The sequence below is a fragment of the Ascaphus truei genome, chromosome 3, assembly GCF_040206685.1.
Source record: "Ascaphus truei isolate aAscTru1 chromosome 3, aAscTru1.hap1, whole genome shotgun sequence".
Lineage (NCBI taxonomy): Eukaryota > Metazoa > Chordata > Amphibia > Anura > Ascaphidae > Ascaphus > Ascaphus truei.
This window is the reverse complement of record NC_134485.1, coordinates 367654626-367682156: the sequence shown is the minus strand read 5'-3', so window position 1 is coordinate 367682156 and position 27531 is coordinate 367654626. Positions and strand designations below refer to the sequence as shown.

Here is a 27531-nt window from a genome sequence, read left to right as displayed (position 1 = left end):
TACATATAAAAATACCCCCAAGCCCCCCAATACATATAAAAATACCCCCAAGCACCCCAATACATATAAAAATACCCCCAAACCCCCAATACATATAAAAATAACCCCAAGCCCCCAATACATATAAAAAAAAAACCCATACATATTTAAAAGACCCCCACCTCCACAATACATATTTTAAAAAAGCCCACCCCCAATAAATATAAAAAAAGACTCCCTCACAATACATATAAAGAAAGAACCCCACAATACATATTAAAAAAAAGACTTACCGTGTGGATGATCAGGCCAGGTCCAGTGGGTGCCTGGCGGCCAGCACTGCAAGTTGGGCTCGACCTCTGGCTAGGCCCAGCTGCCGGTGATCTCAGGGACGGACCCCAATTCTCTCCTCAGCAGCAGCGTGCATGCCTCTATCCCCATCCCAAGCCGAGCTTCTGACAGGCCTCCCTCTAATTCCGTTGCGCGCCTGAAACAGAGAGCGTTGATGTCAGAGCGCTTCCGGCGCGCTGACATCAGAGAGGCCCGTTGGCGTGGGACCGAGGGATAGAGTCATGCGGGCTGATGCTAAACTGTAACTGTTTCATACGCCCACAATATATATTTTCTTTAACTGTGCACGCAATGTCTTGTATATAATGTATACCCTGCTCATTTATGTAACTGTACTTGTAACCATGTATTATTTGTTTTACTCTGTGCCCAGGACATACTTTAAAAAAAACGAGAGGTAACTCTCAATGTATTACTTCCTGGTAAAATATTTTATAAATAAAAAAAAAAAAGGGAGAGCTAGGGCCCGGCTGTGAGAGGACCGGCAGACGGGCCTGGCTAGGCCGTGCCCCCCTAACACACTGGGCCCGTGATGCCAACCTCGGCAGAACCACCCTGTCGGCGGCCCTGGCTGCTAGTGAAATTCCCTTTCGTCCAATCTCAAGGGTTGACCCCATCTAATTTTTACTGTCCTTGGTATGAAACGTTCCCCTGATAGAAAAGAAAAAATAATGTTACATGTCCTAATTTCCTTTGTTTTGTTTATTGTTCAGGAAATAGAAATTGTAGAATAATGATTTACTTATGTATTATAATTAATTCTTATTTGTTAGATACAAGTAAAAGATTTGTGATTCATTCTTTTCAAGAGGTAATCCAAGCGGCTCTTTTGTTGTTTAAATATATGCAGCCTTTGATTACCTTTATTGAAAAGTAATTACCTAAGCTGGCAATCGATTAGCTCTGCGCTGATCGATCAGAAAAGATTCTGCTTCCCAGTGTTCACAAAATGGCTGCCTTTCAGTTTCAATCAATCCTGCAGCCAGTGTAACTCAGCAGCTATAATGTATTCTTATATTATTACGGTAATATTGACTGTAACAATTTGCAGCACAAAGTGCTGGGAATATTGGCAACAAATTATCAAACAGAAAAGTGTTACAAAGATGTTGCACTGCTGAGGAGGTGGGTTAAAACCTGCATGTAAGAGATGTGTGCAGAGGTATGCAATGGAGACCTTTTTTAAGGTGAAATTAAAATAAGGCTTTATTGCGCATGTCCCTTTTAACACAGCAAAACAAATGAAAACAACAAACGCCTATCCCTGTTTAAGGGCCAAGTTATTTCCCCGGTCCCTTTCTCCAGGGCTGGAGGGATAATCCCATTACCAACCTATTCCCCAAAGTCTCAAGAGATACCTTAGAGCAGGTGGCCCTTCATGTCAGTCTCTGGTAGGTTCGTGGGTCCCCTGTGTCCAGGAATATAGGTCTTTGGGTGTCTTGATTTCAGCAGAGCCTTTCTGCTCAAGACCACTTTCCTCTTGTCAGCACCCTTGTGTACTGAGAAAAATCTCCTTCCTGTTTCTGGGAACAAGCTTTTTCTAACAAACCTCTAATCAGCCAGGTGAAGTTGGTTAACTGCTGGATCCAATTAACCAACACACTGCTGGATTAGTGGCATATTTTGAAAAGGGATAAATTCCCTGTTACACTGCTATAGAAATCAAAATATGCTCAGTATATTTAAACTCATTCAAAATGGCATTAAGAGTTGAAAAATACCTGGTAAGTATTATCTAATACTACAGAACTGATTTATTTTAAAAAATAAATAAAATAAACTATGCAGGATAATCGGTGGATTGTTCCTTAAAATTACATTTATAACTTGCATCAACTGAGAATAATTAACATAATATTAATATGCGTTTAACTTTTTGCTACAGTTGCCGACAAAAGTGTGAGCAAAGTTGTGTTTTTGAGGACACGAACAATGAAGTTACATTCAGCAGCTTCCCTCGTCTCCAGCGGCCCTGGAGGTATAAAGAATAAAAGCTCTGATTAATTGAACTGAGTTTGAACATGTAACAATAATTAGAAACGAAACAAGATTCTTATTATGTATTTTACAGGCTCTGTCAATTTTTGGAGCTTATTACATGGAGGGAAAATGATTGCAAGCTTTACAACAGTAAGTGTCAATGTTTACACTTTGCTAATTGAAGGTTTGACAAGTAAGGCTGTGTCCATAGTGCAGGATACGGCGCGAGCTACGTAGCTGTACCAAAACAAACACTAGGACGCCAATGTATATGCGCATAGTGCACGGGCGCTACAGGGAGAGCGGCGCTTCACAATACAAACAAGTTTGTATTTCCAGCATGATGCCAGGTCACGGAGGAGCGTGGAAGCTAGCACGGCCTACTATGTATACAGCCTTAGTGTCCAGTGATTAATGAAAGGCGTAGTTTTTCCAGATTCGAATAGGATATATTGTAATTGAGCAGTTATTCACAGGTATAATTAACATTTGTGGAAACATATCTTTTGTTTTACGAGGGGAAAAAATGCAAATTTGGGGATTTTTTTTTTTATAAATGAAGCACACGTAAAGAAAGTTAAAATACAGCTGTATAAGTTAACAGTTTTGTTACTGGCCTTTAGTTAAAATATCCCTTGTTGTGAGGGAGAAATGAGACCCAATGTAAAGGTTATGTACACGAGATGCTTATCAGTGCTTTATAGGTAAAATAAAATATTTATATAACAGAGTTTTAACTGTTAATAGCCTAAAATGGCCAGAAAACCCTTGAAACCATACTACAATTAACGGGGACGTGTTTTTAAGCACTGCTATTCAGTAAGACACTTCCTGTCAACCAAATATACTTTACAGTCCATTCAATTGAACATGTTTTAAAGTGTCTTCAGGCGCCAGAACATGTTCTATGTCATAGCACCACTTAGTAAATATAGCACAAAATCCCAACACTCCCAGTGGCAGCTGAGAACTGAGAACTGAGAACTGAGACCGGTGAGGAACTGGCAACAGTATTATTGATTTGTAGTCTGCTTCTTATTAAAAGCGGTTTTGAATTTGTTGCTTACGTAAGTGACAAATAAAGAATTGCTTCACAGAGTAACCAGCGACTGCTGCTGGGAGAAGCCACAGATGTCCTCTGCTCTGATACTCCCTTCTCTCCAAAGAACCTCTAAAATTAAACTCAGAAAAAGGTGCTACACACTCAGCAGTTTGAAGTAATATCAGCGGTGGCCTTTGCAGGAGATATTAATTAATTCACAATTTGTGCTAGTCTAGAATGGGATCCCAAGTCAGCAGCATTGCTGTAAACGAAGACAATACATCGCTGTTTGTAGCAGACCATATTGGCTATATTTACGTCTATGATATCAAGAATTACGCAATGCATGGAACGGAAAAAGAACCAGCTAAAAGTATGTTGTATTTGTTTTTAATTGTTACATAGTATATTAGGTTGAAAAAAGACATATGTCAATCAAAAGTAGATGTGTATGTTAAATTTAGATGACAGATACTTATCATATATTCATAATTTTAGTATATTGATCCAGAGGAAGGCAAACAAAAACACCCAGTGAAACATTATCCAATTATGTCTCATTAGGGGATAAAATAAATTCCTTCCTGACTCCAGTAATCACAATCAGATTTTTCCGTGGGTCAACATTCTTCCCATGTTTACTTATTTGGTATATCCCTGTATACCATCCCTTTCTAAAAAATATGTCAAACCTTTATTTGAATATATCTATAGTATCTGCCATCACAGTCTCCATGGGTAGTGAATTCCACATTCTCTAGTTCCATAATGTCTTTAATATCCAGCAGTGCTCAAAACTGTACTTCATATTCACGATATGGTCTTACACCTATACCCTATTTAATACAAGATATGATCTTATTTGCCTTAGCAGCTACTGCCTGACATTGGGCATGATTGCTACATCTGCTATCTACAAGCACTTCTAAATTCTTCTCCATCAATAATTTACCTAATTTTTCTCCATTTAATTAGTTGCCTGTTTATTCTTGTTTCCCCAAATGCATAACCTTATATTTATCTGTATTAAACCTCATCTGCCATGTACCTGCCAAACGTTCCAGTCTCTCCAAGTCCTTCTGGAGAGAAATTACTTCCTGCTCTTATTCTCCTACCTTACACAATTTAGTGTCATCAGCAAAGATGGAGACTTTACTCTCTATGCCAACATCAAGGTAATTAATGAACAAGTTAAAAAGTAGGGGTCCCAGTACCGATCCTTGAGGTACTCCACTTACAACTTTAGCCCAACCTTTAAAGGTTCTATTTATTACAACTCTCTGTCTATCGTTCAACCAGTTTCTAATCCAGGTGTTAATATTATTAGTGGGACCAATTTATGTATCAAAAGTCTTTGCAAAATCTAAGTTGGCTACATCAACTCCATTACCTTGGTCTAAATTCCTACTTATCTGTTCGTAATTTCTAATTCCAGATCAACAGCAACATATTTGGAGCATACTGTACAAAGTAAAAAAACAATGATCAAACTGTGTTTTGCATATCGGGTGTAAAGTTCAGCAAATAGCTGTTCTGTTCATCTCTGTATTTATATGATGAGAATATCGTTCAGTCTAATAAATATTAGTAGCTTAGAGTGTCATAGCCACATTCTGCCAATTCACTGGCTCATCAGTAATAATGGGGGTCATGTGCAAGTTCCAAAACTTCAGCAAATGGTGCTGCCATTTTTACAGTGCAATTTATGAAAGATGTTGCTGACATTTTGTCAGCCAGATTGTGTGCTCTGTGCCAGAAGACCATGCAAATGAACCAAAGGTTGGTGATCTTCCACAAAAACAACGCTGGAGAGCAATTTATGATAAATATAGGAGAAAGGTTTTTTCCTGGGACATGCAGGAATCAAAACTTCCTAAATCGGGGCAACCTGGGAAAAACGGGAGGGTCCTTTACCTGTATAATGTTTGTACATGAGTCACAACGTTTCTGGGAAAGACTTAAACCAGGGTATTTTCTAATGTTATATTAGGGCAGTCATGGTCGCACCAACAAAAAACAACAACTGAGCAGCTTCTTAATCCTACCAGGTTTTATAATTAATATTAATTATTATAACATATCAGATTATAAAATGACACAGTGATAATTATTAATTAATTAAACAGGCAATAGGATGACAAGTCTTGCAACTGTAAATTATGCATGTAACAATCACAATTTACAAGGGGTTGTAGTACAAAAATAAAAAGGAGTGGGTTATACTGATTTTCAAAACCATCCCCTGCACAGTGATACATTAAAAGTAAAATGCAAATTAATGATCCTTTTAAAAAGGAGTCACTAAAGCAAAGTATGCAAATATATTTAGCCACCCTACTTTATGTACTTACAAACAATGTGTCTGGGGCATTACATACTGTAATAAAAAGATCTAGTCACTCACAAAATAGAGTACCACTGATTTTACATTTAATTACAGATGTCTACCTTGGTTTTTAACATAGGTACAGTAATACAAGAAGGAGAAACAACTCAATCTGCTTAATTTGTCAGTAAAATAAAGAAGCATTCATTATGTCAAAATGAATTTGAAGCAAAAGGTGACACGGTGTGCTCACTTGCATGTCATTTCCCAGAATCCCTTGCTGCAGTGGAGCACTGTATGCGAGGACAGGGATGCGCAAACTGAGGGGCACAACATTTTTCAGTAGAGGTGCGGCTGCAGAGGCTCCGCACTCTTCCCCCAAGGCATTTAAATGAATCCCGGGGTGTTGCATAAGGCCTCTGCAACGTCCCTTACCTTGTCTTTGGCGATGCCTTGCCATTTCAACGTGACGTCACGTGACCCCCGCTGAAGACAAGGTAAGGGGGGGGGGCATGAGCAGGGAGGGAGAGCAGGCAGGGGAGCGCAGCGGGGAAAGTTTGCACACCCCTGTGCTAGGAGATAATGGTGGAAAGTAGGGTTTCAGACCATCAGACCTGTCTGAGACATGTGAATGCGCTCCCAAATGATATTTGCATTTGCTATACGGTCGAGTTTGTCACTTTTTCACCCACCATAATTTATTTAAGGTGTGGTTGAAACCTATCCCAGCTTCAATTTGCACAGCCAGTGCAACCAACCTCATACTGATGAGACCCAAAAGGTCAAAACAGCTGTCTGAGTAGGTTTACTGGCTATCCTTATTAACCCAGGTTGTACTGAGAAGCTGTGTAATGCAGCAGGCATACGTTTATTGGGATCCATATCAAAATGGATTTGAAGCAAAAGGTGACACTGTGTGCTCATTTGCATGTAATTTCCCAGAATCCCTTGCTGCAGTGGAAGCACTGTATGTTAGGAGATAATGGTGAGAAGCAGGGCTACAGACCATCACGTGGTCAGCGGGCAGCCAAAGGAAGGGCAGATATGCCATGTCATGCCCCCACGCGCCCCCCCCCCCATCGTTCCCTACAGACCGCGGCTTTTATTTGTGCATGCACAGCCAGGATGCCAGGCGCGCATGCAGCAGTCAACACTGGGGCCGTAGCCTTAGACATGTTAATGTGCTCACAAGTCGTATTTTCATTTACAAGAGAAGTGCAAACTTCTTTAATAAGAAGGTAAATGAAGGGTCCACGGAATTTCAGAGATGCCGATAAGACCATTGGGGGACACGGGATAAATCATTGAGATATTCAAGGCAGCATTAGAACAGAGGGATGTAAAAGTCAGTGCACATTGTAAAATGACTCCTTGATTGGACCCCTTATTATGACATACTTATTTGAAGTTAATACATCTTACACGTGCCTAAAAATAAAGCCATATGAACGAGCAAAATAAATGTTATGCGTATGAAGAGATGATGCATTTGACTTAAACTGAATAACTTTGTATTTACATAGCTGTGAATCACTGGAGAGCTCACGTCGACATGATTACACAGTGAGTAAAGTCTAATATATGGACATTCCTGGCTTTCCTCTTCCATGACTCAAAGGTTGGAAAATGCAAACGTGTGATATTTTGCTAAAACCCTTCAATTGTTGTGGGGAGGAGAGGAAAGCTCTAAAATTAGGTGGCAAAGTGGGGAAGAAAGAATGGGATGTTCTAAAATGGCATATCTGAGGGAGAGAGAGAGGGAGAGGATGGGCTGCTCTTCATTGCATCTATGCTGTAGTTTTGGTCAGGGTGTGAAAGATTGTTGTAATTGTCTATAGGTATTGCTGACATACAGTAGGTGTAGCCTGGGACAATTCTGGGTATTCTGGATAAAGTAGGTTCTATGGTAACTTTAGGCAAAGAAACTTCTCTATAGTTTTACCAACATGTAATTTAAAATTCAAAATATAATTTTTTTTAGCACACGCTGTGTTTATGAACAATGACTTTGTAGCAATATGTCTGTTTTTAACATTCTAAAGAGTGCTTCCGCTAAAAGGTGAAGTTACATCACAAATAAAATAGATATAAATAACTCCTTTGAGACCAACATACTGGTGCAGCCAACAACAGAAAATACATTTTACTTTATTACACTTTTGTTTATTTTGACAGGCCAAAATTGCCTGCGTTTTTCATTGCTCATCGTCACGATTTATGATTCTGAATGGCCCTCCTGCTATGTAACGAGCCATTTACAAATCTAGTGAGACAAAAACAATCACACATATTCAGACTCCGAGGGCATCGAACAACCTGTTAGTCCACGCTGAAAGCTGGAGTGCTGCTGAAAGGCATACAGAGAGGGAGGGTAGTTCTGCACGAGAGAGTAGGATGGAAGAAAGCCTCACCCACCCCCATATTTTAAAATACTACCATGTGTATGCCGACTGAATTCTAATAGGAACATATTTGTGTGCCTGATTCTTGTGACAGATGTGTGAGAATCTCAAGATGTCATCTACAATCTGCAATGTTATGCACTTATGTCTTGGAGTACACAACAGATTTTGCCTGCATTTACAATTAGAATTAGGAGATTTTTTCTCATTGAAATTGCAGCTACTGCAGGATATTTATAAACATGTCCTACTCTGAAATGTGTATACCACCTACTGTTGGCAAATAAATATTTTCTGTAGGTGGCCCATTCAAAAAGCTGTGTCTTTTTTATTTGTACAATAATCCTATTTAAAACAAATTAATGATTTATTGATTTATTTGCAGAATCTCCCTGCTAAGAAATCTAGGCAATATGTAATATGTTCTAAAAGTGGGATATCACTCAGTGATACTTAATGCACATCATCCTTAACAGTTGTCAGAACAATATTTATTCAATCCTTTTTTTAAAATTTAATACATTCAAAATATAAGCAACACTTATTCTTTTGGTATTATTTATTACATGTTTCTTGTAACTGGAGCGTATTTGCTAATTAGTTTTTTTTCCCTTCTAATTTAGGCTAGGAAACACAGAAAATCCAGGGCATGCACAATATACTGTGTATTATCTGGTATTTCTTTTTGATCAGAGATGTTTTTGGGCCCCAACTTTGAAAAGTTACTAATCATAACTTAAATCATTTAAACTAATATTGAAAATGGTAAAGGTGCATCAAGAGCGAGGGCTTTATTTACTAAGCAGTGTTAAGCAGTCATTTACTTGGGCCTGATTCAGTGTTTAGACATCGCAAACATAGCATTGTTGTAAAGAAGGTAGTGCTGCGCCGTCAGGGTTTCAGAAAGTAAACCCCGATATAGACTTTGGCGTAGGTAGGTCACAAACTGTTCTTACAATATTAGGCAAAACAAATGGAGAGCCCACAGGGATATGTGTACTCACAAAGGATTCACTTCATTGCACACCACCTAGTTAAAACATAACCTTTAATATGAAACTAATAAAACATATGTAACACACTTTCCACCCCTAATACAGTTACATCAATATCAATAGTGTCCCTCTATGACACTGACCTCCTAGAGCCATAAACCCACACCCTACATCAATAGTCCCAAGTGTCCCGCAACCCACCCCTTAGGCGTGATCAGCGCCTGAAAGGAACCGGTATGATGGTTAAAGTTGGTGCACTTGGTGACTGTACCTGTCTGGGGCTCCTGCACCCGGGTACAGCAAACAACAGGAAAGGACCCGTCTGCGTCCAACGCTGAATTCACAGCAATGGTGTCCTCTTCCAATTCGGATAGTCTCACCCACACAGTCTCTATCTTGAGTGAGGCAGGTCTGATCCCAGACCACACTTGTCAGGAGCTCGCAGCACTGCAGCTGTGTCCCTGAACTAAGCTAACTGCTAAAGGGCAAAGTCCCTAACTGCAGGGGGCCTTCCCTACAGCAACACAATCTAAAAGTGAGTTGGCCTAGCTGGGCCCTAGGGGGTAACCTGGCCTAGTGGCAGGGGCTACTGCTCCCTGCACACACTACCTTATTCCAGCACCAACTGTAACCAACTGCCTGTGCACAACAATGTATCTTATCCTCAGGGGAAGCTCCCAGCCCTATTAGCTCCCTGGCATCAGGTGGCCTGTCTGCCCATAAGCATTCTGGGAGCTGTTGTTCTTCATGACCCTCTTTATCATTGGGGCCGCGTGCACTATGTGCACTGCGCTTGAGCAACCCTATAATGGCCGCCACGACACCACATACGCACCACGCATGCGCGAACCTCGCGCCAGACGCAATATGACCGCTGGTACTCCTAAGGCTAATCTACGCATGCGCAACTTCCCACACATGCATGAACGCATGCAAGATGGCGGCGCCCTGCCTCGACATTGCCGGGGGCTCCCGGTGATGCGCTCGCCCGTTCAGCTCCCTGATATGGTGCGGGGGTAACCGCTACTCCGCACAGATGAGGGGGGCCAGGGGGGACCCTGCTACACATATATCACTGTATAGTGGGTATAAACAGTTAAATAAAGTAAATGAAAAAAAGTAACATTATTATAGTGGGGTAGGGTGGCCATGGGGCTGACAAAAATCCAAAACGCTCAAAATATGTGCAAGTATAGCACAAATAAGTCAAGCAAAATAGTAACGTCTTGATGAGGATTTGGAGGTCCCTGCTCAGAATTTATATTTAATGGCAAAAAAACGCAGGCCAGCATTAATATCAAGCACAAAGGAAATTCGTATGATAAAACTGCCTTGAGTAGCTGAAAAGTTGAATACCTATAAGTATAGCATATATGAGTACATAATAGTGCCATCAAATACAAGGGGTTAATGTGGCAAAATAATACCCTATTTGAAAAGTACTGGAGTCATGTTGCTAATAGATGGCACAAAGATGTCACCTCAAAGAGGGGAGCTATGCACAGTAATAGGGTGTAACCGCTGTAGCTGGCAGAGGGGAGCAGCACTGTGATACCAGTGCACCAAATAGGATGTGGTAGGATACTATGCATCATGAAGATAAATTAACAGCAATTGGAATAAATATATAGATAAATGATACAGCCTCAGTAACTCAAAAATAGCCAACAGAGTACAGTATATCACCAAGTCAGTGTCTTTGGTATTAGTGCACACCTGATATGGATGCTGACAAAAAACTGCTGTATAGAGCAGACAGTCAGACCATTAACTCTTGAAATGCTGCAGAGTATAATTGGCCACATATGCTGGTCAGCCACAGTGTAGCAAATGAACGAGGAAGCCTCTGGAAAGCATATCACGTGACAAAGAAATATGTATTACTTAGACTGTTATTTAGTGTCAGTGCGTGCCTGATATGGTAGCTGGAAAAATGGATGTTTGAATGAAGCAAGCATCTCTCACTGGCTGTAAGTGAATCCTGTGGACTAACAGAAGAGGCTGATCCTAACCACTTGCTAACTTATATATCCCTCTAGCTAAACCCTAGTACTCAAGAAACAATCACCGTTCCCCACTAAAGCAGACCCGTGTCGGCGTCTGCTGATGTCACACTACGTTAATTACTGTTTATACCCACAATACAGTGATATATGTTTTATTCGTTTCATATTAAAGGCTATGGTTTAACTAGGTGGTGAGCAATGAAGTGAATTCTTTGTGAGTGCACATTTCTTTGTGCCCTCCATTTTGTTTTGCCTATTAACTCCCAATTCGCAGTTTATGCACCCACCGGTCTATTGCTAGGACTACTAATCCACTATCCTGTTCAATTAGTGCGGTGATCGAGTTGATCATCAACCCCCCCCCCCCCACCCCTTTTTTTCTCTCTTACAATATTATAATGAGGTCATAGATTAAAGCTCTTGGCTATGCGTAATTTTTACGTCTTGCACAATCACACATCTGTTCTAGTATTTATTTTAGGCCCAAGATCAGACTAAATAAGCTGCAAAATGTCCATACTAGGTGAGCGGTTAGGCTATGCCAAATACATTCTCTATACATTTTTTCCCCCTCTTCTTCTGTCAGGTCTAGATCTACAGTTTTTTCTTGAAGAGCAAGCATTGCCAGGTAGTGCCTGCTTATGAAAAAGTAGCAATTGCAGCCATTTATGTTTTTTTCTTTCTTAATGGGTTCTTATGGAGCAAAGTTAGCAAACTTGAAATCTGCCATTGAGTTACGAAATGTTAGATAAAACACACATGCTGGTCCTCTGACAGTGTTTTAATTTCTTAGTTTAGAGGTGATAGATGAAGATAAGGTCCTCTTGTCCTCATCCATGGACTGTGCAGTGCGTCTCTGGAGCATGGATGGAGAATTTATTGGTAAGTTATTTTTTACATGGTTTCCTAGTAGATGAGGTGGCAAAAAGACATGTGTTCAAACTATGTTTAATTTAGATAATGGAGATACTTAGTCTATATTTGTATTTACAGTATATTGATCCAGAAGGCAAATAAATAAAACCCCAGTGAAACATTATTCTATTATGTCCGATAAGTGGAAAAATAAATACCTCCCTGACTCCATTAATGGCAATCAATCAGATTTCTCCCTACGTTTACTTATTTGGTATAACCATATATATCGTTTCTTTCTAAAAAGATGTCCAACCTTTTTTTGAAGATACTCGGCTGTATCTGCCATCACAATCTCCATAGGTAGTAAATGCCACACTTTAACTGCCCTTCCTGTGAAGAACCCTTTCCTTTTCTATTGGCGAAATTACCCTTCCTTTAATTTCAAGAGATGACCCTGTATACTTTATACTGTCATTGGGATGAATAGTTCTCTTTAAGTTTTGTATTGACCGGGAATATACTGTATTTGTAAATACTTATTATATCCCCTCTTAGATGCCCCTTTTTTTAATGTTAACATATATAATTTAGCTATCCTTCCCTCATAAGTCAGACATTCCACCCCTTTAAATTGGAAGGTTCTTCTCTGTACAGTATATATGTATGTATATCTTTATTTATATAGCGCCATAGCGCTTCACAGCAGTAATACACGTGACATAATCATATAAATAATAAATAACACATAATGGGAAGAAGTACTTCAGACATAAAAAATAACTTTTAGGAAAAGGAGTCCCTGCCCTGAAGAGCTTACAATCTAAGCTAGGAAGAACATACAGAGACAGTATGAAGGTGTTCTGGTAAGTGCATCTGCAGGGGGCCAAGGTCGATGTATGAGGTGTATAGTTTCAGCCACGAGCTACTCATATGCTTCGTTAAGGAGGTGTGTTTTAAGATGGGTCGTAAAGGTGGATAGAGAGGGTCCTTGTCGGATATTGAGGAGAAGGGCATTCCAGACGAGTGGGGCAATCAGTGAGAACGGTTTAAGGTGGGAGAGGGCTTTAGCCACAAAAAGGGGTAGAGAGAAGACATGCTTGAGCAGAACGCAAGAGTCGGGATGGTGTATAGCGAGATTATGCTCTGTAATTCTTCCATTTCTATAATGTATTTTTTATGGAGTGATTTCCCAAATTGTACTCCATTTTCAAGTTGTGGTCTTACCAAGACTTTATACAGTGGCAAATTATGCTGTCTTCTGTTCCATCCATAGCCCATTTTATGCAAGATGGTATTCTACTGTACTTGCCTTTGCAGCTACTTCCTGCCATTTACCACTATTGCTAAGCCTGCTGTCTACAAGCAATTTTAAATTCTTCTCCAACAAGGATTGACCTAATTTTGTCCCATTTCATTTGCATGTAGCCTGTTTATTCTTGATTCCCAAATGCAGAACCTTACATTTATCTGTATTAAACCTCACCTGCCATTTACCTACCTAAATTTCCAGTTTATCCAAGTCATTCTGGAGAGAAATTACATCCTACTCTGATTTTACTACCTAACATAATTTAGTGTCGTCAGAAAAGATGGAGACTTTGCTCTCTATGCCAACCTCAAGGTAATTAATGAACAAGTTAAAAAGCAGGGGTCCCAGTACCGATCCTTGAGGTACTCCACTTATAACTGTAGCCCAACCAAAAAGGGCTCAATTTATGACAACACCGTGTTGTCTATCTTCCAACCAGTTTTAAATCCATTTGCAAATATTTTTATCCAGAGCAATTTCCTTTATTTTGCACACTAACCTCTTATGTTGCACCATATCACAAGCCTTAGTGAAATCTAAATAGACCGCATCAACTACATTGCCCTGGTTTAAATTCCTACTTATTTATTTATAAAAATGTTTTACCAGGAAGTAATACATTGAGAGTTATCTCTCGTTTTCAAGTATGTCCTGGGCACAGAGTTATAAAAATACATGGTTACATTAAAAGAACAGGGTTATACAGTCAATTATAAACAAATAGGTGAACCCCCGCAACTGTCTGAAGGTGGTTGGTGTAGGTGCTCCATAGGTAGGTATCAATAATCAAACAAACAAAGAGCAGAAACCTAGAATGGGCACTCTAAACACCTGAAGGGTGATATGATGAACACATTAAAACATATACTTTATTATCCAAATTAAAATAATGGGTATTAAAACGAAAATTAAACACTCCGATCCTATGAGTATGAACACTCAATTAAGTGTTCTGGATCAAACTTAAATATACTGTACTTAAACACTATTGTGTACTGCAGTATGAACAAGTGGGTATGATAGACCACTGTTCAGTGTTTTTATTAAAATAAAATGCATTTTAGTAAATTTGTCTCATATTGTTGATTGATTTGTTAGATTTTCTTTTAAAGCCTTAATTGATTGCTTCAGACATGTCAGCACTTCCCCCATTTTATCAAATACTTACAGAACTTTGTGCGTCAGAGGGGTATGTGCGGGATATGACATATGGCACTTTCATTTACTGATAGATCAAAAACCTGCAGCAGATGTGAGGTACTCCAAAAAAAATGCATGTTACCGAACCCAGGAAGTTAGACTTGCTGTGTGTTTATTGCCACAAAGGAAAGTAATAAACATCTTTGGATTGATGCATTGCATATGTCCATCAATTTCAACCTATGCTAAATTTAGACAACAGATACATTATACTATATCTATACTTACTTATTGATCCAGAGGAAGGCAAACAAAAAACCCATTAAGGGGAAAAATTAATTCCTTCCTGACTCCAAGAATTCGCAATCGGATTAATCCCTGGATCATCATCCTTCCCATGTATACATATTTGGTATATTCCTGTTTATCTTTCCCATCTAAAAAGATGTCCAACCTTTTTTTGAACAAATCTATTGTATCTGCCATCACAGTCTCCATGGGTAATTAATTCCACATTTTAACTGCCCTTACTGTAAAGAACCCTTTCCTTTGTTGCAGGTGAAATTTCTTTTCCTCTAACCTTAAGGGATGGCACGAGTCTTTAGTACTGCCCGTGGGATGAATAGTTCTTTTAAAAGCTCCTTGTATTGTCCCTGAATATATTTGTATACAGTTATCATATCCCCTCTTAGACGCCTCTTTTCTAATGTAAATAAATTTAATTTAGCTAGCCTCTCCTCATAAGTTAGATTGTCCATCCCCTTTATTAATTTGGTGGCTGTTCTCTGCACTCTCTCTAGTTCCATAATGTCTTTTCTTAGAATTGGTGCCCAAAATTGTACTCCATATTCAAGGTGTGGTCTTACTAGTGCTTTGTAAAGGGGCATAATTATGTTTACTTCCCTTCCATCCATTGCCCGTTTGATGCAAGATAAGATCTTGTTTGTCTTTGCAGCTACTGCATGACATTGGACACTATTGCTAAGCCTGCAGTCTACAAGCACTCCTAAATCATTCTCCATCAAGGATTCCCCCAATATATTTCCTTTTAATTTGTAAGTCGCCTTTTTATTCTTGTATCCCAAATGCATAACCTTACATTTATCTGTATTAAACCTCATCTGCCATTTACCTGCCCACATTTCCAGTCTCTCCAAGTCCTTCTGAAGATAAATTACATCCTGCTCTGATTCTATTACCATACACAATTTAGTATCATCAGCAAAGATGGAGACTTTGCTCTCGATCCCAACCTCAAACAAGTTATAAAGCAGGGGTCCCAGTACCGATCCCTGAGGTACTCCACTCACGACTTTAGCCCAACCTGAAAAAGTTCCATTTATGACAACCCTGTGTTGTCTGTCCTTTAACTAGTTTTCAATCCAGGTGCATATATTATTACTGAGTCCAACTTTCTTTATTTTGTACACCAACCTCTTGTGTGAAACCTTATCAAAAGCCTTTGCAAAATCTAAGTAGACCACATCAACAGCATTACCCTGGTCTAGATTCCTACTTACCTCCTCAAAGAAACAAATAAGGTTAGTTTGGCAAGATCTATCCTTCATAAATCCATGCTGACTATTACTAATAATTTTATTTTCCATTAGGTATTCCTGAATATTATCCCGTATTAAACCTTCAAGTAGTTTCCTTACTATTGAAGTCAGGCTTACAGGTCTGTAATTTCCCGGTTGTGATCTAGCTCCCTTTTTAAATATAGGCACCACATCTGCTTTACGCCAATCTTGTGGTACTGAGCCTGTGGAAATGGAGTCCTTGAATATTAAATATAATGGTTTTGCTATTACTAAGCTTAACTCCTTGAGAACTCTTGGATGTATGCCATCGGGGCCAGGTGCCTTATTAACTTCAATTTTTTCAAGTCGCTTTTGAACGTCTTCCTCAGTTAACCAATTGTTCATTAATATGGAGGTTGTGGCTTCCTCCTGTGGTGCTACTATTGAACTTGATTCTTCCCTGGTAAACACAGAGGCAAAGAATTTGTTTAATACCTCAGCTTTTTCCTTATCTCCAATAATCTGCCTACCCATCTCACACTGAAAGGGTCCTATATTTTCTTTTCTCATTTTTTTGTTATTAAGGTACTTAAATAATTTTTTAAGGTTGACCTTACTTTCTATTGCAATCCTTTTTTCATTATCCATTTTTGCTAATTTGATTGCCCTTTTGCAATTTTTGTTACATTCCTTATAATTCTGATACGATGTCTCTGTCCCTTCTGACTTAAAGAATCTAAACGCCTTCCTCTTCTTGTCCATTTCCTCCCCTACCTGTTGATTTAGCCACATTGGTTTTGACTTATTTCTTTTATACTTATTACCCAAGGGTATACACTGATAAGTGTGCTTTTCTAACAATGTTTTAAAGACTGACCATTTATCTTCTACATTTTTCCCTGCAAAAACCTCAGTTTATTCAAATCTGCCTTTCCAAAGTTGAAGGTCTTTGTTGAACCCAAGTAATCTGTTTTTTGATAATTTATTTCAAATGAGACCATGTTATGATCACTGTTACCCAAATGTTCCAGGACTTGAATATTTGTTATTACTTCTACATTGTTTGATATGACCAAATCCAGAACTGCCCCTCTCCTGGTTTTTTCCTCAATAATTTGGGTCATATAATTGTCTTTAAGCACCCCCAAAAACCTGTTCCCTTTTGTTGTAACGCTTATCTCGTTGCCCCAGTCTATGTCTGGATAATTAAAATCCCCCATTATGCAAACATGACCCAGTTTTGATGCCTTCTCCATTTGCAAAAGTATTTTAGCTTCCTCAATCTCACAGATATTTGGTGGTTTATAGCATATTCCCACAAACATTTTCTTTATACTTTTACCTCCACTGCTAATTTCTATCCACAAAGTCTCTACATTTTCATCATTCCCTTCATAGACATAATCCCTTATAATAGGTTTTAGATCCGGTTTAACATATAAACACACTCCACCTCCCCTTCTATTTGGCCGATCCTTCTGAAAAAGAGAATAACCCTCTAAATTAACTGTCCAGTCATGAGTTTCATCCCACCATGTTTCAGTAATGCCTATGATATCATACTGCTCCCTTGCAGCTATTAATTCAAGCTCCCCCATTTTATCTGTCAGGCTTCTTGCATTAGCAAGCATGCATTTCAGTTTTTTTTTCAGCCTGTACTATTATCTTATCTGCTCCTTCCTTTCTGCGCCCACTTGGTTTAGTCTTTAGAAGTTTTCTAGTATTATCTGTATTTACTATGGGTGTCTCACTGCTTGTCAAACTTGCACTTGCCCCCATTCTACCTCCATACCACCTTGTATCCTCATCTATTACATTTAGTTCATTATCTGTTTCATTCCCCTCCCCCCTCCATCCTAGTTTAAAATCTCCTCCAACCTTTTTAGCATTCTCCCCCCTAGCACAGAAGATCCCTCTTCATTGAGGTGCAATCCGTCCCTAGAATATAGATGGCACCTTCCAGAAAAGGAGTCCCAGTGCTCTAAAAACCCAAACCCCTCCTTCCTGCACCACTTTCTTAGCCATGCATTAACCTCCCTGATCTCTGACTGTCTCCCTGCGGTAGCGCATGGCACTGGTAGTATTTCAGAAAATACTACCTTGGAGGTCCTTGCCTTAAAGCTTTTGTCCTAGATCCCTGTAATTATTTTTTAGGACCCTCCATCTTTCTCTAACTTTGTCATTGGTGCCAACGTGTACCAAGACCGCCGGGTCAATCCCAGCCCCCCCCCCCAACAATCTGTCTACCCGATCCGCAATGTGCCGAACCCGAGCACCCGGGAGACAACAAACTGTTCGGTTCATGCGGTCCTGGCAACAGATTGCCCTATCTACCTTCCTAATAATGGAGTCCCCTACCACCACAATCTTTCTTTGTATCTGAGCATCCTGAGTCAGTACACGCAAGCTCAGGATTCGTTAGAAGCCTCTGTTTAAATAGGGACACCCACCAGGTGTGTTAGGTTATCAATTAACTAACCCCACCCACTGCAGGTGTGTTCATTTCATTTTGCTAAAAATCTCATTGGTCTAGTCAGGATCTGAGCATTGCACTATGTGCAGAATCTGCATGCAATATCCTCTATCTACATCAAAGCTTTCCAAACTGTGTGTCGCGACACGTTAGTGTGTTGGCTGCAGTGTGTAGGTGTGTCACGCGAAACCTCTGAGCGGTGCGCAAACTGGGGCCCCTGGGAGGGCGCAGGATTATTTAGGGGGGCGCGGGTGGTCAGGGCCGCCAACAGGGGGTTTGCCAGGCCGTGTGCCGTCCCCTCAACAAAACTGGTCACCACAGGGTGACAGGCGCGCACTGGGGAAAAATAAATAAATAAATATCCCCCCACCTGATTGGTTGGCGAACAGCCAATCTCTATCCAAGCTGCACAGTGAGGAGGCGCCTTTTCCTGCATGGAGCGAGTAAGGTAAGTACAGCTCCATGCCTCCCTTAGCTCCCATTTGCCCCCCCCCCTTCTCTGATTTTGCCCCCGCTCCAATTTTGCCCCCCATCTCCGTTTTTGCATCCCCTGCTCCGATTTTGCCCCCCCCTGCTCCGATTGCCCCCCCCGTGTGTCTAATCCCCGTTTGTGTGTGTGTGTCTGTGAGAGTGTAAAAATATGTGTGTGTGTGAGTGTGTGTAAGATTGTGCGAGTGTGTGAATGAATATCGACACCAATCCACAGTCAGTCATAGTCACCCACCCACGCAAACCAGTGTCTGTCACCCCCCCCTCTCTCTGTGTCACCCTCTCTCTGTCATCCTCTCTCTCTCTGTGTCACCCACCCTCTCCTCTCTCTCTCCACCCTCTCCTCGCTTTTCAAAAATGCATCCAAACATAGGTAAAAAAAGCGTTAAAAATTATTCTGCAGTTTTCTACTACATACATTTGTGAAGTATCCTTTTCAACAATGACAAACTTAAAGACACTGAAACGTGGAAGCTTAAAAATTTGGATTTTCTGTTGCCAATAAGTGCTGAGCCTGTTGTCAACTAGTCAATCACATACTGAACATCATCATACGAATATGTAAATATACACCAGGCATTCTGCTGCATACCACCGGAGCAGATTTATAGTGAATAACGCATTGTGTCATTTAATTCCTGTTGTTTAGAAGTGCTAATAGAATTTGCACAGCAATTAAAAGCGATCCTGTTTTTCACCTCCTGTCATTTTAATGATTGAAATGCACACACTTTTTTTTTTTTGCATGTGTATACCTATATTAATTGCGGTAATATTAAATGTTACATTTTTAACTGCCCCGGTGTGCACTAGTGTGTTTCTTGTTAGAGATTAGTTGGTCTAACAAACTATCTCTATTTTTGATATTTCAATCCAGCACACAGGTAGCACCCACTGCCACTAGGGCAAATCCATATTTACATCATTTTACTTCAATTGCATTACTTAATAGTGAGCAGTGTATACCCTTCTGATATTATAGCAGCATTTGTAGTAGGCTGAAATCTATTGGGTGCACATATGCAGTAAATGTTGTTAAATGATTTGGAAGTACAAAAACCCTGTATAGAAATGTTAAATTTACTGGTTATATGAATAACTACAACTAGAAAACAGTGAACTGTCTTACCCACACTTCAAAACGGAATATTGGTTTAGAATTATAATCCGAGAACTAGGCGAGTCCTCCATGCTATTTTGTAGCTCCGAAGATACTTAGTGGTTTAGTTGCAAGTGTTTTCTTTCCCTTTTGTGGAGATCAAAATGGGTCATTAGGTAGGCACAATGTCATCAGAGGCGGTGACATTGTGACTGCCTATTGAATGACCATGGTGGCCATCATGAAATATTCAAGAAACCTGCTGTAACAAAAACAGGTTTCAGGACACGGGGATCCCCAGAGAAAACCCCAAAAAAACAAAGTGGTTCAGCTCCAGAGGACCTGCCAGTTAAAAATAAATAAATATATATATATATATATAAGAATGATACGAACCAATCCAAAGACCAGTAAAGAGACAGCACACCGCACGGGGTTAATCCAAAAATCTATATTCACAACATGAAATACACGTAAGCCAACATTTTGGTCCCACAGAGAGACCTTCCTCAGGGCCGTGCAACCCACAAGTGCAAGTGACCACACATATATACCCTCACCCATAGTGCAATGCAAACAAAGGGAACCAATCACCAACATGCAATCAGACAGAATATGCAACATAGCTGTGCTCCGTGCCCCCTCCCCTATTACCTGATTATCCAAATGACTCATCATGACATGAGAGTAGGCACTTAAACTATTAGGAGAAAGACACCCTTTAGACACTGGTCCCAGGGTCTACTGCCCTTGCGGGGGAAGGTCGCGCACCGCGCATCTGCAGTGGGCCAAAACATATTGACTGCCGGAGCGCCAGCAAGGAGAGTACGCCGCGCATCACAGCTGTGAGCAGACGCCTCATTGACTCTCCCTGGCCACCAGGGACGCCGGCAGCGCAAAACGCACATGCGCAGTCTGAAAAACCGCCTCGGTGCACAGTTACCCACACACTGACAGTAATAATGGGCTAAACAGAATAGTAATAAACAGAGCGTTAAGGTGAACCACAGGGGGACAGGTAGAGGTATAGAGCACAAGGAGCGCATAGCATCACCATAGTATATAAGGACAAAGGAAGTGCAAAAGTGCAGAGGGAGTGATGCAACAGAGTATGAGTGACAAACATAAAAAAGGCATAATGCAAAATCAAGTGAAAGCAGGGAGACTGCTACAAAAAGCAGCTAAGTGAAAGTTCCTCATTTAGGCCACCAGGTGTCATAGTTCTTAGTTCATAAATAAGCCTTGCTTCCTGTTTAAGCAAAGTCCTGCCCCTGTCACCCCCACGGGGGGGGACTGGGACCTGCAGAATAGGCATACAACGAAGTGTGGCCAGTGTATGCCTTTTTTCCTTGAAATGTCTAGCCACAGGTAGACACTTCAGGTCTACATCAGAGGCATCACTCAGTAGGGCTTTTCTGATGTTTGAACGGTGTATGGCCATGCGTTCTTTCAGCATCCTTACAGTCTTCCCGATGTACAGCAATCCACAAGGACACTTAATAAGGTACACCACGAATTTAGACTCACAGTTCAGTGGTTGTTTGATTTTAATCGGTGCGCCACTATGCGGGTGATTGTAGCTAGGGCCCAGCTGCATATAGTTGCAGTTGGTACAGCCATGACAGCGGTACGAACCAGGTTTTTTGGCTAACCAAGTGGTGGGTGTGGCATATTTGTCTATTGGGTCAGATCCAGTGACCATGTCACCAATGTTTGGTCCCCGACGAAAGCAGAATAGAGGTGGCTCTCTAGCAAATGCACCAATCCTCTCGTCATTCTCCAGGATGCGCCAATTGCCCCGAATGCAGCGCTTAATGCTGTTGGTAGCAGTACTGAATGTACTGACTATATTGAGCCTGTTGCTCACCGGTCTGCCTGTCGAAGGTGTCAATAGTTCACCCCTATCAACCTGTCCAACCTTTTGCAAGGCAAAATTGATGTCCTTGGCCGAATAGCCCCTCTCCCGGAAGCGTGCGGCCATTTGGGCCAAGGCCCGTTGGGATTCTTCTGGATCAGTGGTGATTCTTTTCACTCGGAGAAGCTGGGAGTATGGGAGACCCCTCTTGAGTGGTACAGGATGGTGGCTGGCTGCACAAAGAAGGGAGTTCTTGTCTGTACTCTTCCGGTATATTCTAGTAGCCAGCGTGCCTCCAATTTTGTACACTATGGTGTCTAAAAAAGCGATTTCCTGGTAGCTGTGGTTGAGGGTAAAACGGATTGTGGAGGGGATTTTGTTAAAATCAGAAACAAATGTCAGCAGCTCCTCTTCACTGCCCGTCCACAGAATGAAGATGTCGTCAATATAGCGAAGGTATTTGACGATATGCCGTCCATGCGTGGTGTCAGTTAATATGTGCAACCGTTCATACAAATCCATAAACAGATTAGCGTACGACGGTGCCATATTTGAGCCCATGGCAGTGCCCGTAAGTTGCAAGTAGTAGTGTTTCTCAAATTTAAAGAAGTTCTTATGGAGGATGACCTCAATGAGCAACATGAGAAAGTCAACTGGTGGACCCTGTTCGACTCCCTGTTCTTCCAATTTTGTGCGTACTGCTTCTAGGCCCCCTGCATGGGGAATGTTGGTGTACAGGCTGGACACATCTAGCGTAGCAAGAATACATTCTGCTGTGTTAACGGAAAGATGGCTGAGCTGCTCAATAAAGTCCGTGGTGTCCTTGATGTATGAACCCATTCCAGCCACCAGTGGCTGTAGATAGAAGTCCACAAATTGCGAGAGGGGGTGGCACAGCGACCCACGGGCCGAGATGATGGGTCTGCCCGGTGGTGCGACTATAGATTTGTGTACTTTGGGTAGTGTGTATAATACTGGCATCACAGGGTGGTCCTGAGTCAGGAATTTACTGGTTTCTTCTGTGATCCAGGCATTATTCAAGCCCAATCGGATGATGCCATCAATCTCCTTCTTGTAGGCTATCGTCGGATCCCCCGGGAGGCGTCTATAATGATGTACAACTGCAAGCTGTTGCTCAATCTCCTGCTTATAGTATTGATAATTTAAAACCACAATCCCTCCACCCTTGTCTGCTGCTCTCACTATAATCCCCTTGTTCTCCCGTAGCATTTTCAGGGTAGCTCTCTCCTCTCTCGATGTATTAAAAAAGCTGGTCTTATGATTCTTCAGAATTTTCCGTGTGTCTTTCGTCACCAAGTTCATAAATGCAGCTATGTTGGGGTTCAGTGAGTGCGGGTCAAAGGTGCTCCTGGTCTTAAATGGATTTGGGGTAATGTCTCCAGAAGAGTTAATATCAATATTCTTAGAGAAGAAATCCTTTAACTTCAATTGTCTGTGCAGTCTGTACATATCAACCTCCCAGTCAAAGGAATCCTGCATATGGGTTGGCACAAATGATAAGCCTTTCTGTAAAATGCTAACCTCTGCCGGTGTCAGTGAGTGGTCCGATAGATTGTAGATCACCGTCTCGCTTGCCTGGTGCCCCTTGTCGCTTTTCCTTCGCGCACGGGATACCGCCGATCTCCGGCCACCTCTCCTGGTGGGTCTGTGCGCGTTGTGCCCTGCGGGAGAGTTCTCGCTCGACCGCCATCGCCCGGACCTAAAAAAGGCTCCATGGGGGTGTTGTCCGGGGCATCTGATGCATCAGTATCACTGGTCGTGTAGCCCATCCTGGCGGCATCACCCCGCCTAGACCGAGGCTGGTATCGTCGCTGTGGACCGCTTCTACCGCTCTTCGTCTCACCCAGCCCCAGGAGCCATCGGTAGACGTTGCGCTCCTTGTAGTCCGCAGTCACCTGCCGGAGCTTCTCCTTCTTAAACTTGATTAAATTTGCCCTATAGGCATCAATGGTATTCTGCATCTTATCCAGCCAGTTGGTATCCGTGTCCGCTGCCAGGGTGTCCACATGTTTGGTTTCTATTACTGCAATGTCCTTCTTCAATTTGGCAATTTCCTTGCTTGATTGGTCAATGACCAGAATCATTAGATCGAAAGAACATTTGTTTAAAATGGCTATCCAGCGTTTGCAGAAATCCATGTCACATCTGCCAATGGTAGGCTGATTTTTCACCCTGAAACCCCTTGGCAGCATCCTCACCACTGATCCAGAAGAATCCCAACGGGCCTTGGCCCAAATGGCCGCACGCTTCCGGGAGAGGGGCTATTCGGCCAAGGACATCAATTTTGCCTTGCAAAAGGTTGGACAGGTTGATAGGGGTGAACTATTGACACCTTCGACAGGCAGACCGGTGAGCAACAGGCTCAATATAGTCAGTACATTCAGTACTGCTACCAACAGCATTAAGCGCTGCATTCGGGGCAATTGGCGCATCCTGGAGAATGACGAGAGGATTGGTGCATTTGCTAGAGAGCCACCTCTATTCTGCTTTCGTCGGGGACCAAACATTGGTGACATGGTCACTGGATCTGACCCAATAGACAAATATGCCACACCCACCACTTGGTTAGCCAAAAAACCTGGTTCGTACCGCTGTCATGGCTGTACCAACTGCAACTATATGCAGCTGGGCCCTAGCTACAATCACCCGCATAGTGGCGCACCGATTAAAATCAAACAACCACTGAACTGTGAGTCTAAATTCGTGGTGTACCTTATTAAGTGTCCTTGTGGATTGCTGTACATCGGGAAGACTGTAAGGATGCTGAAAGAACGCATGGCCATACACCGTTCAAACATCAGAAAAGCCCTACTGAGTGATGCCTCTGATGTAGACCTGAAGTGTCTACCTGTGGCTAGACATTTCAAGGAAAAAAGGCATACACTGGCCACACTTCGTTGTATGCCTATTCTGCAGGTCCCAGTCCCCCCCCGTGGGGGTGACAGGGGCAGGACTTTGCTTAAACAGGAAGCAAGGCTTATTTATGAACTAAGAACTATGACACCTGGTGGCCTAAATGAGGAACTTTCACTTAGCTGCTTTTTGTAGCAGTCTCCCTGCTTTCACTTGATTTTGCATTATGCCTTTTTTATGTTTGTCACTCATACTCTGTTGCATCACTCCCTCTGCACTTTTGCACTTCCTTTGTCCTTATATACTATGGTGATGCTATGCGCTCCTTGTGCTCTATACCTCTTCCTGTCCCCCTGTGGTTCACCTTAACGCTCTGTTTATTACTATTCTGTTTAGCCCATTATTACTGTCAGTGTGTGGGTAACTGTGCACCGAGGCGGTTTTTCAGACTGCGCATGTGCGTTTTGCGCTGCCGGCGTCCCTGGTGGCCAGGGAGAGTCAATGAGGCGTCTGCTCACAGCTGTGATGCGCGGCGTACTCTCCTTGCTGGCGCTCCGGCAGTCAATATGTTTTGGCCCACTGCAGATGCGCGGTGCGCGACCTTCCCCCGCAAGGGCAGTAGACCCTGGGACCAGTGTCTAAAGGGTGTCTTTCTCCTAATAGTTTAAGTGCCTACTCTCATGTCATGATGAGTCATTTGGATAATCAGGTAATAGGGGAGGGGGCACGGAGCACAGCTATGTTGCATATTCTGTCTGATTGCATGTTGGTGATTGGTTCCCTTTGTTTGCATTGCACTATGGGTGAGGGTATATATGTGTGGTCACTTGCACTTGTGGGTTGCACGGCCCTGAGGAAGGTCTCTCTGTGGGACCAAAACGTTGGCTTACGTGTATTTCATGTTGTGAATATAGATTTTTGGATTAACCCCGTGCGGTGTGCTGTCTCTTTACTGGTCTTTGGATTGGTTCGTATCATACTTATTTTCTATGGGACTAGCATCTGCTATTATAACCTTTTCTACTGCAGTGTGCTGACTGACATTCATGTGTATATATATATATATATATATATATATATATATATATATATATATATATATATATATCTTTAACTGCTAATCATCTCTTTATAGTAAATGCCATATGCCTATGGTTCTCAGTGTAATAGATATGCACCTTGTGCTGGATTTTGTCCAATACACAGTACATGATTTCACAGTAGATGACTTTGTTCTATATTTCTATGTTCTTCCAGGAACATTTGGCCAGTTAGACCCATGGGAGATTTTTACTCCTGCATCTTGGAAACACCCCATGGTGCCGTATGAGATTCTCGTAGATCCAGAAAGCATGCCTGTCCATCCAGTGCTCGAGGGAGAATCACGTATGTCTGAAATAATTTCTTCTGAACGAAAAGAAGCTAAAGACACAACAGATGCTAAGGTTTGGAAGGAGGGGGAAAAAAGAGTCATCAGCAGCTGCTGAGTTATTGGGTTATTTCAAAATGAAAGTGTGTTTTATAGAAGATATTCAATTGCTGTTTTTACACCTCTGGGCAATCAGAATTGTCACTTTGGCTGCTTCATTTTTTACAAGAGGATTGTACTGTTCAACTACAGCACAAATCTTTCATAAATCAGTGCTTTAGGGGAGTTAAGACATTACTGACTATAGAAGCGTAAGATATCTCAAACACGTGCAGTGTAGACAAAATGTTGAAGTGCAAAATACTGTACATTACATTTAAGCAATTATTTTCTAAGATCAGAGATGTCACTTTAAACTTTGACGACTGCAATATCATGAACAATGTATAAACCGCTTAAAGCAACAATACTACTTTCAAACTTTTTTTAAAAATTTGTGTATATGTAAAGCATGCGACAATGTATAATTCTACATTCTTACCTAAGCTGGCAATTGTAACAATGACTGCTTCAGTCATTGTAACTCAGCAGCTACAATCTATCCTTACATTACTACGGTAGCATTATCCATTGTTAAAGTTTACAGATCAAATTGCTTGGAATATTTACAACAAAATTATTCCAAAGAGTAAAGTGTTGCAAAGATCTTGCACTGCTTGGGAGGTGGGTTAAAACCTGCTACAGAAATCAAAATGCTTTCAAAACAAATTAAAAAAGTGGCATTAAGAGTTAAATGAAAACAAAAACAGTCACTAACATCCAATACTACAGAACTGATTTTATAAAAATTAAATAAAATAAAAAAACGCACAAGATCACATTTGCGGCTTTAAGAGGCAGCATCATGTAGACCAGGGGTGCGCAAACATTTTCCCTGCCTGCTCTTCCCTCCCATAACTAGTTTCCAGCGTCAAATGATGACACGTCGCACCGAAGCCATTGCTGACAAGGTAATGGCACTTACAGGGGCCACGAACGGTCCCCCGCATTTATATGTAAACGCTTTGGTGATAAAGGCGGGTCCTCTGTAAATTCTGCAACCCCTCCCCCCACCCCCAGAAAATCTCACGCACCCCCTGATATAGACAGTTGCTTAGCTTTGGACCAGCTTCATTTTCAAGTATCCCATGCTTTGCACTCAAGTGACAGGATCTGCTAATAATGGTAATGTATAGCAAAATGCTTACCCATTCATTTGCAGAGTGAAATCAACTACAATTCAAAAGCCTTGCTGCTCACCATTACAGAAGAGGATATCAAAGAAGAAATTAACAAGCAGAATCATTCACATGTTCTGGGAAAACGGTAAGCTCCAATAAAGGGATCTAAAGCTATGAATGGACAAGGGCACACAGATTTCTTAATCATAAAGCATTTATTGTGCCATAGAATACACAACGTTTG

General features: G+C 41.4%; 1 protein-coding gene across 4 annotated transcripts in view; it reads left to right on the top strand.

Moving 5' to 3' along the window:
• LOC142490197 (cilia- and flagella-associated protein 337-like) overlaps positions 1–27531 on the top strand; it is a 104222-nt gene that overhangs the window by 76005 nt on the left and 686 nt on the right. For 2 of the 4 annotated variants that reach the window (XM_075592155.1, XM_075592157.1), the window contains 7 exons: positions 2216–2308; positions 2402–2460; positions 3584–3725; positions 7202–7241; positions 11875–11963; positions 25956–26143; positions 27329–27432. In XM_075592155.1, the coding sequence (XP_075448270.1) occupies positions 2216–2308; positions 2402–2460; positions 3584–3725; positions 7202–7241; positions 11875–11963; positions 25956–26143; positions 27329–27432 (715 nt within the window). Of the gene's footprint in view, positions 1–2215; positions 2309–2401; positions 2461–3583; positions 3726–7201; positions 7242–11874; positions 11964–25955; positions 26144–27028; positions 27078–27328; positions 27433–27531 lie in introns of those variants that run through there. The other 2 variants (XM_075592156.1, XR_012800002.1) reach the window with 2 other exon arrangements.